Here is a 13,498-nt window from a genome sequence, read left to right on the forward strand (position 1 = left end):
GTAAAGATCACAGTCACGGACGCATGAATTCTGAATCCTCCCCTATGTATACATGTGTGTGTTTGTGTGTATACGGTGTGTAAGAAGGGCGTTGGGCACATCTGGTTGGAGAAGAGCTGCAAACATCCAGCTGGGTCCAGACGTGGCCCTCAGCCCTCGTGACATTTGGCTGCGTCTATTAGCTTTTGTTACAAATTTTGTGATATTCTTCATTTGGAGGGAAGTCTCTTCTAAAGCTGAGTGCTGCGGCTGGCGTTTCTATGGCGACTTCCATCACTAATCCTCTGCTTATCCGGTTGAAACAGGTCATCAGTGAGGGAGTTATTGGAGCGACCCGGCTGCTCCCAGTTTAAAAGTTTCACCGGCGAAATCTGAATTTCAATTGCATCAACTTTGGTTGCTTGGGAAATGGATTTAGTCTGGATAAACAGAGGAGTCAGGCAGAAATGGAATCAGTCCCAGGATTCTTAGCACACAAATGGTGATCCAATCTCAGTCCATAAAAGGTTCAAATGTGTCAAATATAAGCAAAGTAAATGGAAATCTGGCCCAAGGTCGACCCACATTGCTTCGCTTGGCTTTGTGTTGATGCTGAGTAAATGCTAATGTCCTCAGAGCCTAACAGGTGACCGTCCTCTTCCTCAGGAGCTTTAGTAACCCTCCTCTCTCTCTCTCTCTCTCTCTCTCTGCAGCCGACAGCCAGGCGGGAAGCGACACCAAGCTGACCGTGGAGGATCTGTTCAAACCTGAGTTCGGAGTCCACGACCCAGAGGCTAAATGGATCAATGGTGAGTAAATCCACTGCAACCGCACTGCTGGGAGGCGGAGCTTCATCAGCTTAGTGGCCCTCACACAGCTTCGTGTGCTGGAATCTGCAATTCACATGTTTGGCCTGGAGGTTCTGAGATCTCTGGAGGTTCTGAGATCTCTGGAGGTTCTGAGATCTCTGGAGGTTCTGAGATCTCTGGAGGTTCTGAGATCTCTGGAGGTTCTGAGATCTCTGCTACAGTAGTGTAGGAAGACGCTCCTGCTCAGACTCTTGTGTGTAATTGTTTACTCGTTATAGTTTGGTTCCATATCTCAGATGAGTCTGGATTGCATCTGCTCGTCTTCCCTTCGCGGCCCAACCATCATCACGCTCTACAGGAACAGTGAGAACAGTGAGACGTAGTTTGTCTGTCGGTGTTTACTCGCCCACTTCTTTATGCCGCTGAGCACATATTTACCAAAACACCTTCACACTTACTTGGCATTCACGGCGCCGTGTCGGGTTCACAGTCTGTGCTGCAGAGGCTAAACAAATCTCTCTCCGCCGTCTCTGCCGCTTTGAAAATGGAAACCGCCAAAACGCCCCGACTGGTACAGTTGGGGCGAGGAGCGAGGCCGTCGTGTTTCACTTTACCTCGCATCTCATTATGCAGATTCAGACGAGCTCGTTTATTTCCCTTCGCCTTAGTTGCGTCGCATTGATTGGTGATTTGCGAGGAGGGGGATCATGTGTTAAGCCTGCCAGGCCTTGACTGGAAGTAAAGCCGCATCAAGTGAGGCGCACGGGCGAATCTCATTCTGGCTTTGCATAGAGAGGGAGAGGCGATAACCGAGGACGCGGGCGGACGGGATGTTGGCGCTCCGGCTTCGCTCTCCATCTGTCTCCTCTTCCGCGGATTTCTGCGTTTGTTTGTTTGTTGCTCATCGACTGTGTAACTTTCTCTCTCTCTCACTCTCTCTCTCTCTCTCTCTCTCTCTCGCTCTCTCTCGCTCTCTCTCTCCTCGCCCGAGGGCAAAGGAAGGAGGCGAGGCCTTTTCTGTCCATCAATATTTCATCCCCCGGTGACATTTCTCCACTATCTCCGCAACGCCATCTCATTCCCTGAGCTGACCTCCGGCTAGACAGAGCGAGCAGCACTGTTGTGCTATGAGGCAGTCAGGAAAGTCATCTTTATAGGGAGCTTTATGGATGGATGAGGCAAAATAGACCCCAGACAAATGGGAGAAGATAAGACACACACACACACACACACACACACACGCCGGCTGGGAGAGGGGAAGATTGATTACTGGGATTTGGTGCAAAAATTAGATTCTTTATTTTTTATTTTTTCAAGGCTGAAGCTTTGAAGGTTTGGATTTAAAGCCTTTAATCTCCGTCTGGATTAAATTATTATCTGAATGGATTTATCATCTGATCTCATGATTCATCAACTGCAAGTTAGACGAGGTCATATTTATGTAAGTGTGTTAGAGAGATCAAAGTAGCCGAGCAACAACAACAAATCCAGATCCATACCACAAAGATGAAACGCAAATAAACCATAAATATAATTCAGTTTCACATCGTTAAATTGCTGTGCCGGTGAGGAAGTGTGTCTATAAAGCTGTGGTTTGAGGACCATCGGCGGTACATGAAGCGCCCCTTGGTGGGACGCCTGCTGAGCCCGATCTCACATGGTATAGTTGCTCTATACCCACAGATTTGACTTGATACTAGTGCTCGAATCAAGCCGGTCCAAGTGGTACAACGAGTAAATGTGCAAATCCACAGACATGAGTTAGAGAGCTGCTCACAGAGTCGGAGCGTCTGTTTGCAGCAAACTTGCCAAACCCTTGCCTGACTTCCTCCATCGGCCCGAACGAGAGAGATGGAGAGTAAGCGTTGTCACGGAGCCTGTCATCCCCGGTACGTCAGTGACTTTAAATGATACTCCGCCGAGACGAGTGCCAATATAATGTTCTGGATGGACGGGCGGCTGGATCAGAATGGTCAGGCGCCTCATCCTGACACGGCGGCTCGGTGATTAGTCAGCTTGAATGGATCATTACTGATGGATTTAGGCTGAGAGTGCGGCGATTCATCAGGTGCGCCTCCATCTCTCAGGTAATGAGGCCTCGGCTTTCACAGGCCATTGTTTTCTTGAAATGCCCTCGCCGTCTCGTCCCGAGCGGCGTAATGACGATGATGACTGTAACCGCCAATTATCCCCGGTTCAGATTGGTGACTTGGCATCCTGTTGATTGCGACATGCATCATCAAATCATTTACATCGATTAGCGTTGCCGTGGGAGCATAAATAGCGCAGCGACTCGCCGTGTGCACCTGCTGGGTTTTCAGGCGGGGGCGGAGCTCCTTGCGTTGGCGATCATTCAGGCGTAATTGCGCGCTTAGTCTCCGAGTCACAAAGCCTGCTGGGAAATTCATCCTGGCTGTGATGTGGGACCAGTAGGTATTGATGGGAGGTCTGCAGGGAGACGTGTAATTAAAGTAAGAAGGTGTGTGTGTGTGTGTGTGTGTGTGTGTGTCTCTCTAAGTGTGTGATTGAGTAAATGAGAGACTACACACGCCGGATGTCCTCAAAGTCACATTGAGCCGTCGCCATGCTGCACTCTCCTCTCCTCTCCGAGCGTCGCTCTCCATCACAATATCCCGATTGCCCCTCGCCGCTGACGGCCCGGTGAGAGGAGGCGCCGCCACCCTGCCGCCGCCACCGCCGCCGCCGCCGCCGCCACATATGGGCTCAGGTTTGGCAGCAGCCGGTTGTGTAAAGCTCTCTGTGCCGACCTCTGCACAGCCTGATCGCTGCTCAAACCTGCTGTGAGGCAAATACGCCTCACTGCTCACGCAAAGCAAACCGCTGATAAGCAAACACGGGGAGAACAGAGCGCGTGTGTGTGTGTGTGTGTGTGTGCAGCTGTGTGTAGCTCATACTAATCAATACTAAAGGTCAATACTCGCACCCTGCAAATCTATTATTGAGCTTTAACCTGCCGATGCTGTTAACTTGATACAAATTACCCAGAAGCCTCAACCGACTATGAGTTTGCTCCAAGTTCTGTCGCTTCTCTTTGCTCGCTGGGAACAAATTGATTCTTCCTACCTTTCCTCCTTCCTACCTTCCCCCCTTCCTTCCTTCCTTCCTTCCTTCTTTCCTTCCTTCCTTCCTTCCTTCCTTCCTTCCTTCCTTTCTTCCTTCCTTCCTCCCTTCCTTCCTTTCTTCCTCTCCCTTTCTTCCCTGGCAACAGTGTCTGCATGAAACGTCTCAGCACGTTGGTATCTCCATGCCGCCTCGGGCTCAGCAGCGGCGGCGGCGGCGGCGTTCTTCATGACGCGTTTGTGTAATTAAACGTCAACTTAAGCCAATTTCCCCTGAGCTGTGTCATGTGACTCACAAACCACATCAGGTGTAATGGCTGCGGAGAAGTTGAAGGGATAATGGCGTGCAGAGGCGCCGCAGCTGTAATGGGAGGTGACGGCTGCTGAAGCGGAGTCGTATCATCGGTCAAGTGTGTGTCCTTGATGATGATAAACGCTCGCCTACGCCGCCTTAATTACTGATATAAGCTGACAAGCTCTGGTCGGACTTAACGCTCAGAGTAATGAGAAATAACGACTTTCATCCCAGAAGTCATCCTCCAGACTTTAGTGTGGAGGCACGTGTGTGTGTGTGTGTGTGTTGTGTGTGAACTCGTCTCCAGATGCTGTTAATAACGCGCAGAAATGGATTTCATAGATGAGCAGATGCAGAGGTCAAAGGTTAACGGATGAGAGGACAAATGTGTGCGTGATCGGACCAAAACATTCCACTTAAATGAACAGATGAATCAACTGAGTGTGCTTATGTATCAGATGAGTTGACCTCTGACAGCAGCTGGAACTTCCTGTCGGACTGAAGCGTGTCTCGTCTTTGCGTGACGGCGCCTCGGCCTCTAAAACGCGTCACATCAGGCTGCGTGTTTCATGAATCGCCCCGCCGCCCCGCCGTCTTTCCTCACAGCGTTCCCTTCTCCTTTTTATATGATTCCTCTGCAGCCTGAGACGTTGAGGCTATGGCCTGAACGCCACAGGGCCGCTCCGGCACAGGAAACCAGCGCCTTCCTCTCTGTGCTGCTCATTTGTATTGGCACTTCAGACGCGGCTTATAACGTCAAGATGATCTCTGCCACCAATGTTCCCCTCGGGGTGAAGCCACTTACCTTGGCACACATGAGCAAGCTGACACATTCCATTACTCTCACCGCGGGCCGGCCGGCGCTGCTGAAGCATTGTTTCCCTTTCACACCTTTTTTATTCTAAATGGAGAATTGGGCACTGTGTGTGTGTGTGTGTGTGTGTGGTGGCTTGCTGATGCGTGGCCACACTTGGACAGATGTTATGTGCTTGTGTGTGTGTGTGTTTCATGGGTTTGTGGCCCTTAGATAAGAGGCACATCTCCTTAATAAGTGTGTAACGTAGAGTAATTAGGTGTTGACGCCAGATCGTGGACTGATTTGAAGTAAGCGACTCCGGCGGATCCATTTTCTCTGCTGGATTATTCAGGTAGCAGCCGCGGCTCCATGGCATCGCTCAGCCATCAACCCACCTTGATTTTCCTTCATTTACCTAATTAGCGACACGATCAAGCCAATTAATCCCCGGTCCCCTGCCACTGCGAATGGCGGCGACGGGACTAAATGATCGGCGACGTCGTCGTCAGCTGCCAACGATCTGCAAAGTGGTTTGCGACGTACGAGGAACACGGGGTCTCTCAAAGTAAATACTGCTCTTTTTAGGCCGTTTTTCCACTGCGTGCCTCGGCTGCATCGCTCTCAGGGGTTAATTAGGAATCTCATGCTCTGGTGCCTGCCATTAATTAACATTAGAGACCCCCCAAGCTGTGCCTGGAAATGATGCTTAATACGCCGCATCAGTGCAGGGGAATGTGCTAGTGTGTGTGTGAATGTGTGTGTGTGTGTCCATCTGTCCGTGTGGCTCTGTTTGCCGACATGCAGATCTGTGTATTTGTGCATGTAGGCACGCAAACGCATCTGTCAGAGCGTGAAGGTCTGTAAGGGTCTCACACTCGGCTCCTTAGTTCAAAGTAGTTGGACAGCTACGGATGGAAAGACAAAGACAGATTGACATGTACACACACACACACACACACACACACACACACACACACACACACACACACACACACACACACACACACATGCAAATCCTCTTCCTTCCTCCTCATCTTAAAGGCGTGTGTGTGGAATTTTCCCCTCATTTGTGAAGAACTTGAACGCCTCTCTGCCCCTGGTGAGCTCTCGTCTCTGTATTCTGCTCCACTGTTAGATCCTCGCCAGCTTTGTGGATTCTTAAATGCTCATTATTGTATGTTGGGAGCGGTGAAGGACGCTGATTAAACGGGAGAGATTGGGAGAATTATGTGTGATTTTTGGACATAAAGGCATAAACACAGCCATTAGTCTGTCAGGAGACTGTTCTCAATGGGAGTAACTCAGACATTTTCTCTTCTGTAAGTTGAATTGTGGATGATGTGTAATTTACATAATGGCCCGGCGCCAGAAGAGGACAAATGCTCTCCAAAATAGCAAACTGTAATGATCCCCGACCGCAAAGGCGGCGTGTCAGAGAGCCATCACGCCGGCGAGCGGGAGGGGGAGGGGCTGGAAACCACGGCGGCAATAAAGTGGAGAAATGAATGTCTGTCACAATCTCCCACTAAGGGAGAAGGATGTCATCAGCGACAATAGTAGTAGTAGCAGTAGACGTACAGTTTCCTGCTTAGACGTACTGTTTCCTGTGTAGACGTACTGTTTCCTGTGTAGACGCACTGTTTCCTGTGTAGACGTACTGTTTCCTGTGTAGACGTAGTTTCCTTTGTAGACGTACAGTTTCCTGTAGACGTACTGTTTCCTTTGTGGACGTACTGTTTCCTGTAGACGTACGGTTTCCTGTATAGACGTACTGTTTCCTGTATAGACGTACCTAAAGGATAAACTCTAAACAGATCTGGTGTCCACCCTCCTTTAGCAATGTGATCTCTCTCTTGTCTCAACTTGTTGGGTACAACATGGATGATACATGGAAACGGTATAAATATGTCAGTTTGTGTTTATGTTGCTAACTAAATCAGCCTTCTGATTAGACTCAGAGCTCCATTACAGCGGTTCTGTCTGAATTCATCAGATAGAGGTCGGTGTGAGACCAAAGCTCTGACCTCCTTTTTGTACGTATGGAGGCTTTATGAGAGGCAGAGGCAGAAGCGTGACCTAGTGTGGCCGGGTATTGATCTCGGAGGAGGAGGAGGGCAGCAGTAGGAGAGGGTGATGTATTGGATGAAGGCGGCTGGCTGACAGGCCTCAGCAGTAGGCCTGCGTTGGGCTAGAATCACCATTAAGCCTGTCACGCCCTGTCGCACTGGGCTCGGTCGCATGGACGCCGGGTTCAGGTTTAAAGAGACGACCGACTCAAACTCTGTACGTATCGTCTGCATCAGTCTGATTAGTTTGTCATTGTCTTCTGTACGGTCAAACACAATCTCCCTGCTGACGATGGTGGAAAGCTTCTGGTGCTGCTGGAGTAAAACTCTGTGTTCCTGCTGCCTGTGTGTGTGTGTGTGTGGCAGTCGGCGGGGGCGGGAGCGTCTCAAATTAACGCGCAGCTCGTAGCTGAAAGCCAGAAAGCTTCAGAATGGAGTGAATGACACAGAAATCAATACCAATATGTTTCCAAAAGGCCTATTGCTCTTTGCTGCTTGATCCATTGACTTTGCAGACTCCAGATGCTCGTAATGTGAATGTGTTTCCTGAACAGATGAGGAGAAGCATTATGCTACCTTGACACAACATTGTCAGAAGAGTTCAGATTGATTTTTGCTCTCGCTCCTCAGTCTGGGTCGAGCCTCCAGACCCCACATGCCCCAAAACCCCACAGAGCCAAGATGCATGTGGAGGATCATGAGCGTGGCCTCATTTTATTCACAACGCGCTGCATCGGGGTCTCTCGGTATCTGTCCGGTGTGTTTCCTTCTCTCAGTTAAAGTGCCGGGAGCAGAGAGCAGCAGATAAGTGCTCTTGGGTGGTCGCAGATGGCAGCGAGATGGTGCATCTGGTCCTGCCTCCGAGGTTCAAACGGCCGCCTCTTCTCACCAGCCCGCAGAACTGAAGGAGCCTCTCGGATAAACGCCGCGGAGACGACTCGGCCGCGCTTCTCGTTGGTTGTAGTCGGGCAGATGTGATAAATATTGATCTGTCTCGTGGCTGTTGGTGGTTTGGAACAAAGATGATGAACGATACGATGCAGTATGGTAAAAGCTGGTTATGCTGTAGTAAAGTTTAATTCTGAAAGGAGGAGAGAGAAAGCATTTTATTAATCCCAGAGGGAGGAGAGGCTTTACAGCAGCAGAAGCAGCAAGACAGAAGAGGACAAAACTCCTCTTCCTGCTATAAGACCAATAAAGTGTCAAATGTAAGGACTTTACCGTGTGAACAGAAGCTGGGATGAGTTCCATCATCCACAGTCCATCCTAGCACGTTATGACGTACCGTTTAATGACGGATCAGATGTATTTCCCAGCGTATTTGGTTCTTTTACTCCGAGCTGTAAAACTCTATCCAGCTGTAAATGTTCTTATCAGCGGTTGAGTAACGCCTCAACTGTCAAAGGTGTCAAAATAAAACCAGCAGCAGGTATTGCATTGTGTTGCCAGTCACACACACACACACACACACACACATACACGCACACCTGTCACCTGTGTTCACTGTCCAATATGGAGTCAGTGTCTCACGCCTCTGCCGAGCCGTCACCCTGACACCCTGAGGCCGGGATTCGCCCTTAATGGCCGTCGCCGCTATGACAACAGCTCGTAAACTTTCCACAGCACGTTAGAGCCGTACGTTGTGTTTTGCTCAAACCTGAGGTGTGTGTGTGTGCGTAAATTTGCTCTGTTTATTTCACAGAGACGTGGGAATGCATCGCCATGGAGACGTCTAACGTAACCTTTTGGAGCCGTTGCTTTTGATAAAGAGTGGTTTGTTTTGAAAAGCTGATATTTTTTGTGGAATGTTTTCTTGTTTGGCCGTCAAGGTTATAAGCATACGAGAGTCTGTTTCTCCTCTCTGACTGCAGCAATATATCGCACAGAGCAAATATTTCATGAGGAAGAGGAGGCGAAGGCATTGAGATGTGAATTAGAGGATTGTTTGGAGCAGCAGCGTCTGACTGACTGGAAGGTTGTTGGCTTGAAATCCCCGACTGGCTGGTTTATGGTCTATGAAAGGCCGAGCTGTGAACGTGAGAGCTGGACCTTTGGATATTGTCAGCGTTGCCCAAACCCTACAGCTCTGGGTTTTTGATTGATCATCCGAACAGCTCGTGTGTTAAATAAAGCAGGGAAAGTTGAGTTTAAGTGGTTGTTCAGGTGTGTGTTTGGTCTCGGACTCGACCCGGCGCTCTTACCTGAGTGCAGATGTTCTTCTCTGCCGTCTTCCCCTTGGGTCATTTGGGCGGATGCATTATGGAGCGACACTCATATCCGATCTCTAACCTGTGCGACCTTGCCACGGGGCTGAGACATTCCACTTCATTAAGCCTCAGCACATGTGATGTTCCATCTCGGGTACAGGCGGGCGAGTGTGAGAGGATGAATTAAACATGGCAGGTTTAAATATAGACCTCTCAGGACAAAGGAGTCTCATTAGTTAACCCTCTCACATCTCCCATCCTCCTCGCCATCTGATGACGAGCGATTTTTTTCGCACATTTAAGGTGGTCACCATGGAAATGAAACTATATGATAACACTTGGATTTATTACACCTTCTGTGCGATTCTGTACGTGTGACCTGAGTGTGAAGCATTTTAGTCTTTATTTGGCTGCAGTTTTGTTCAATGACAAAGTGTCTGCAGCCCTCTGAATACTTCAGAACCAACGAGCCTCACGCCGCCTCAGGCCTGCTGATATTTAGTACATTTTCAACTGCACTATTATGTGGTTCCTCCTTTTCTTTTGTGTGTTCTGAACATGTGATTAAGGCATATTGTTTGCCACATCACTGCCTACGCATCAGTGACTAAACCGTTACCTAACTCGGCTTTGGATCGACATGTTTAAAGGGTAGATTCTTGTCATATGTGCTCCATGCTCCTGTTTCAGTCATCAGCGCCTCTTCATCACATAATGTATGTAGCAGACGTTTTATATTTCTTTCAAATTCAGCATTCTGACGTTAAAGCGGGCCTAATGATGGTTATGACTTGGAACTTGTGCCACTTCTGTAGTCGCTCTATACTAATCTGCAGTCCTGGTATAGTGTTGTGGGGATTCTCCCTCTTCTTTCTTCTTTTGCTAGATTGCTTTTGTTGTGGTATTTTGGTTTGCTTGAAAATTTCGGTCTTATTTGAAACTGTAACGAGTCATATCACTGAATTAGACCAGAGCCACAGCTTTGAAAACCTCTCCGTTTGCAGTGCGACCCTGATAAGAACACCAGGCTCTGTTATGGATTTAATAAGAGGACGAGCTCCGGTGCCTCAGTCCCATCTTCCTCTCTATGTTTGTTCTCACTCACACTCTCCAAACATGAGAAACCCCAGTTAGAAACGGCGCCCCGTCTCATTATTAACTATACGTCTCAGGCGCCGCGCGTTACTTCAGTCAATGAACGGCGGTGAGAGTTCTTGCTACAGGATACACAGGATCCCAATTAAAGTGGCTCTGTGAAGCGTGACGCGGCCACCTGTCCATCTCCAGATAGACGCCGCTTCCTCCTGCGGGTACAGATTAGAAAGAGAAAGACCAGCGTCGGGTGAACAGAATGCAAGCAGTCATCTGCACATCCACTTTCCTACGCGGTTGCGGCGCATTTGAAGAACAGGAAGCTGCGAAGCCACAAGCTCTGTCTTTAATTCCCTGTGTATCTTATTGAGAGAGCTTCTGCAGTTCAAAGAGATTGAAAGAAAGCGGAAATGTTGACAGCGCACTGAAAATGAAATGGTAGTAGAACAGCGAGATCTGACTTTGACCTTTTATCTGAGTCATCCTCTCCAAACCATCCCCAAGAAGTAGTTTTCCACTTCATCAAACTGAAATGCTGCGCTGTTGTCATTCAGCACAAGCTTCTGGGCCGTACATGTGATGTTATGTAGCGAGTGCCCGTGAGCTGACCTAGTGATGAAAGACCTTGAGATAATGGAAATGTTCCTGTATTCCGCCACAGGGGAAGTGGATGATGCAGGCGTAACTGCTGACTCTATGGAACGTTTGGGCTTCCAGGTGCAGGCTGGGATTGCTGGGACGAGAGGTTTGGAAAGGCACCTTTTGAAGAGGATCTCTGAGTGTGTGTGTGTGTGTGTGTGTGTGTGTGTGTGTGTGTGTGTGTGTGTGTGTGTGTGTGTGTGTGTGTGTGTGTGTGTGTGTGTGTGTGTGTGTGTGTGTAAGCAGAGAAGCCCCCAGCGCTAACGGAAGAGGATCAAGGAGGGGTTTAGGGACAGCGCTCTCCTGGGAAAAAATGTGCTTCATACGACTGCTGCTTTTACGTTTTAGATGAAGGAGAGAGGAAGAGGAGAGCAATGCGTTCAGGAGATGGCTTGAGGCGAAGCTTTGATGAAGTTGATGAGTGAGATGGTGGTGAAAACCCCTGAGCAGGTCACACCTGGCAACACCGATCCCATAGGTCAGTCACTAATGTGTGAGTCCTGGTGAATGGTACGATCCGGACACAAACGCATCAGCAACTCATCGTCCATCTGCACCGTGTTGGGCGCTGTCACATTGTGAGATTTTAGTCCCAAGTTTCTGACGCCATCTTTCTGTAGTCAAACTTAAATGGCATCAAAGCTTTTCTTCTTTCTTTGTGTACCCACTACTGGCAGGAAGGATCCATCTGTGGCTGTGATTTCCCCTCCAGTGCTAACAGGGTCTCTGAGCGCTTTATCAACATTTGCATCACAGAGGAAACGTCACCTTAACGCTGTTTCCCCCGACGTGAGCGGATCACTCTCGCTGTCTGCTTAAACCGCTCGTAATACTTTCGCCTGTGCGGCCTTAGTGGAAAGAAACTGGGCTTAGTGCGTCAGCCGCGCGGCTTCGATGTAGCTCAGGTCAGGCTTACGGCCGTTAGCATTGCTAAGTCTGCGGTTTAGCTGCTTGGCTGTCACTCTTCATAAACATTCTCCTCTTTCTTGTCAGAATGTTCTGTATAATAAGTCGGTGTTCAGGTGGGGTTCACATCATTAGTTAAACAAAAGTTAGAGCTTTGCTAATTTCATAGCTAACAGAGCAGCTAGCGAATGCTGTGATGAGTCATCGCCTGTTCGGTTCTCCTTCGGCGGCTAATTGTGACGTTCTTCTCAGTTGTTTATGTTTTAAACAATGAAACACTTAGTTGTTTTGCCACCTGTAGCTCACCTGCTGCTAACCTGTGTTTCTTCTCTTGCATCAACGCGTCACCGCGGCTCATTATCGACAATACTGGGAGGAAAAATGTAATTATAAGTAAATGTGCTGGTGTTATTGTTCAGCATACAACAGGTTCTTATCCTGCTCTGAGTGCTGAGGGACTAGAGCCCATCACGGCGGCACAGGGCTCACACACACACACACACACACACACACACACACACACCCCCACACACACAGTGACAAACTTGATGGGTTTGGAGTGTGTGCTCCACGCTGAAGGAGGAGGCTCTTGATATTAATCATCCGCCTTCCTCTGTCCATTTATTATCTCTGGTTCTGATGAAAATGAAGCGTGACATCATTAGAGTGGTGCGTGGTGGGAAGAATCACAATGAGCTGAGATGAATTAGACGTATTAGTCATGACGGACAGGTATAATACACTGCCGCTTCTTTGTTCATTTAAATTGCAGCACAGTGAAGCGGCTCTGGCTGGAGCTAATGCTAATGCTCGAGGGTACGTGGCCTTTGGCTCGCAACCCCCGACAGGTCAATTGCAAAGATTCGGCACGGTTTGTTAAATAGGACGCGGTAATTAATTAACTTTCTTTATTGACGGTGTCTAATTAGTTGACATGTTTCTCTAATCTGTCTCTTAATCTTCTAATCTCATTGGAGGATGTTGCTCGTTTATTTCTCTGCCGGGGGAAGAAGAGTTGGGAGTCGGAGGCTGAGATGACCGAAGCGCTCCGCTCTCATTTAAAGCACTTGTCTGCTACGATTCTGTCGATAACTGCTGATTGGACGGCACTTTGCAAAGTCACTTTCACCAAGAAAATAACGATTGGGCTGGAATAGAAACAGTAGAAGTACGAGAATGGAACTGGGCTGAGCTGCACTGTAGTGGCTTCGCTTTGCCACGCACATAAATGCTTCATTTCGCAGAGATTCAGACTCGTACGCTACATTCATCTCTACCCTTTGCAGAAATGAAGCGGACATAATCACGAGCCGTTGGTTGAGAGATTGAGGAACTTCATGTTTAAGAGGCCATGAGTGTCGCAAGTTAGGAGGAAAATCATCCGTTTTTACCTTCAGGTCTCAGCCAAATTTGGATATGGACAAAAGTGATGAGTTCCGGCTGTGGAGGAAGAATATCAGACATTAAACAGGTGTAGTTGTAGTTACCTTGACCTTTCTTTCAGGCTTGAACGCTGGTCTTCAGTTCTGAGTCGGTAGCAGTAAACCTGAAGTAGACCTCAGAGAGTCGTTCGCACCTTTTGGCAAGGTGACTGCTTTGGTCACACAGGAGTCACCAGAGAGAGATTAG

General features: G+C 48.7%; 1 protein-coding gene across 1 annotated transcript in view; it reads left to right on the top strand.

The window, feature by feature from the left end:
* dpp10 (dipeptidyl peptidase like 10) overlaps positions 1-13,498 on the top strand; it is a 47,128-nt gene that overhangs the window by 631 nt on the left and 32,999 nt on the right. Inside the window, exon 2 of the mRNA XM_076167819.1 lies at positions 693-788. Within this exon, the coding sequence (XP_076023934.1) occupies positions 693-788 (96 nt within the window). The remainder of the gene's footprint in view (positions 1-692; positions 789-13,498) is intronic.

This window comes from Genypterus blacodes, unplaced genomic scaffold, assembly GCF_046128005.1.
Source record: "Genypterus blacodes isolate CSIRO-AG114 ecotype Tasmania unplaced genomic scaffold, CSIRO-AGI_Gbla_v1 ptg000176l_1, whole genome shotgun sequence".
Taxonomy (NCBI): Eukaryota; Metazoa; Chordata; class Actinopteri; order Ophidiiformes; family Ophidiidae; genus Genypterus; species Genypterus blacodes.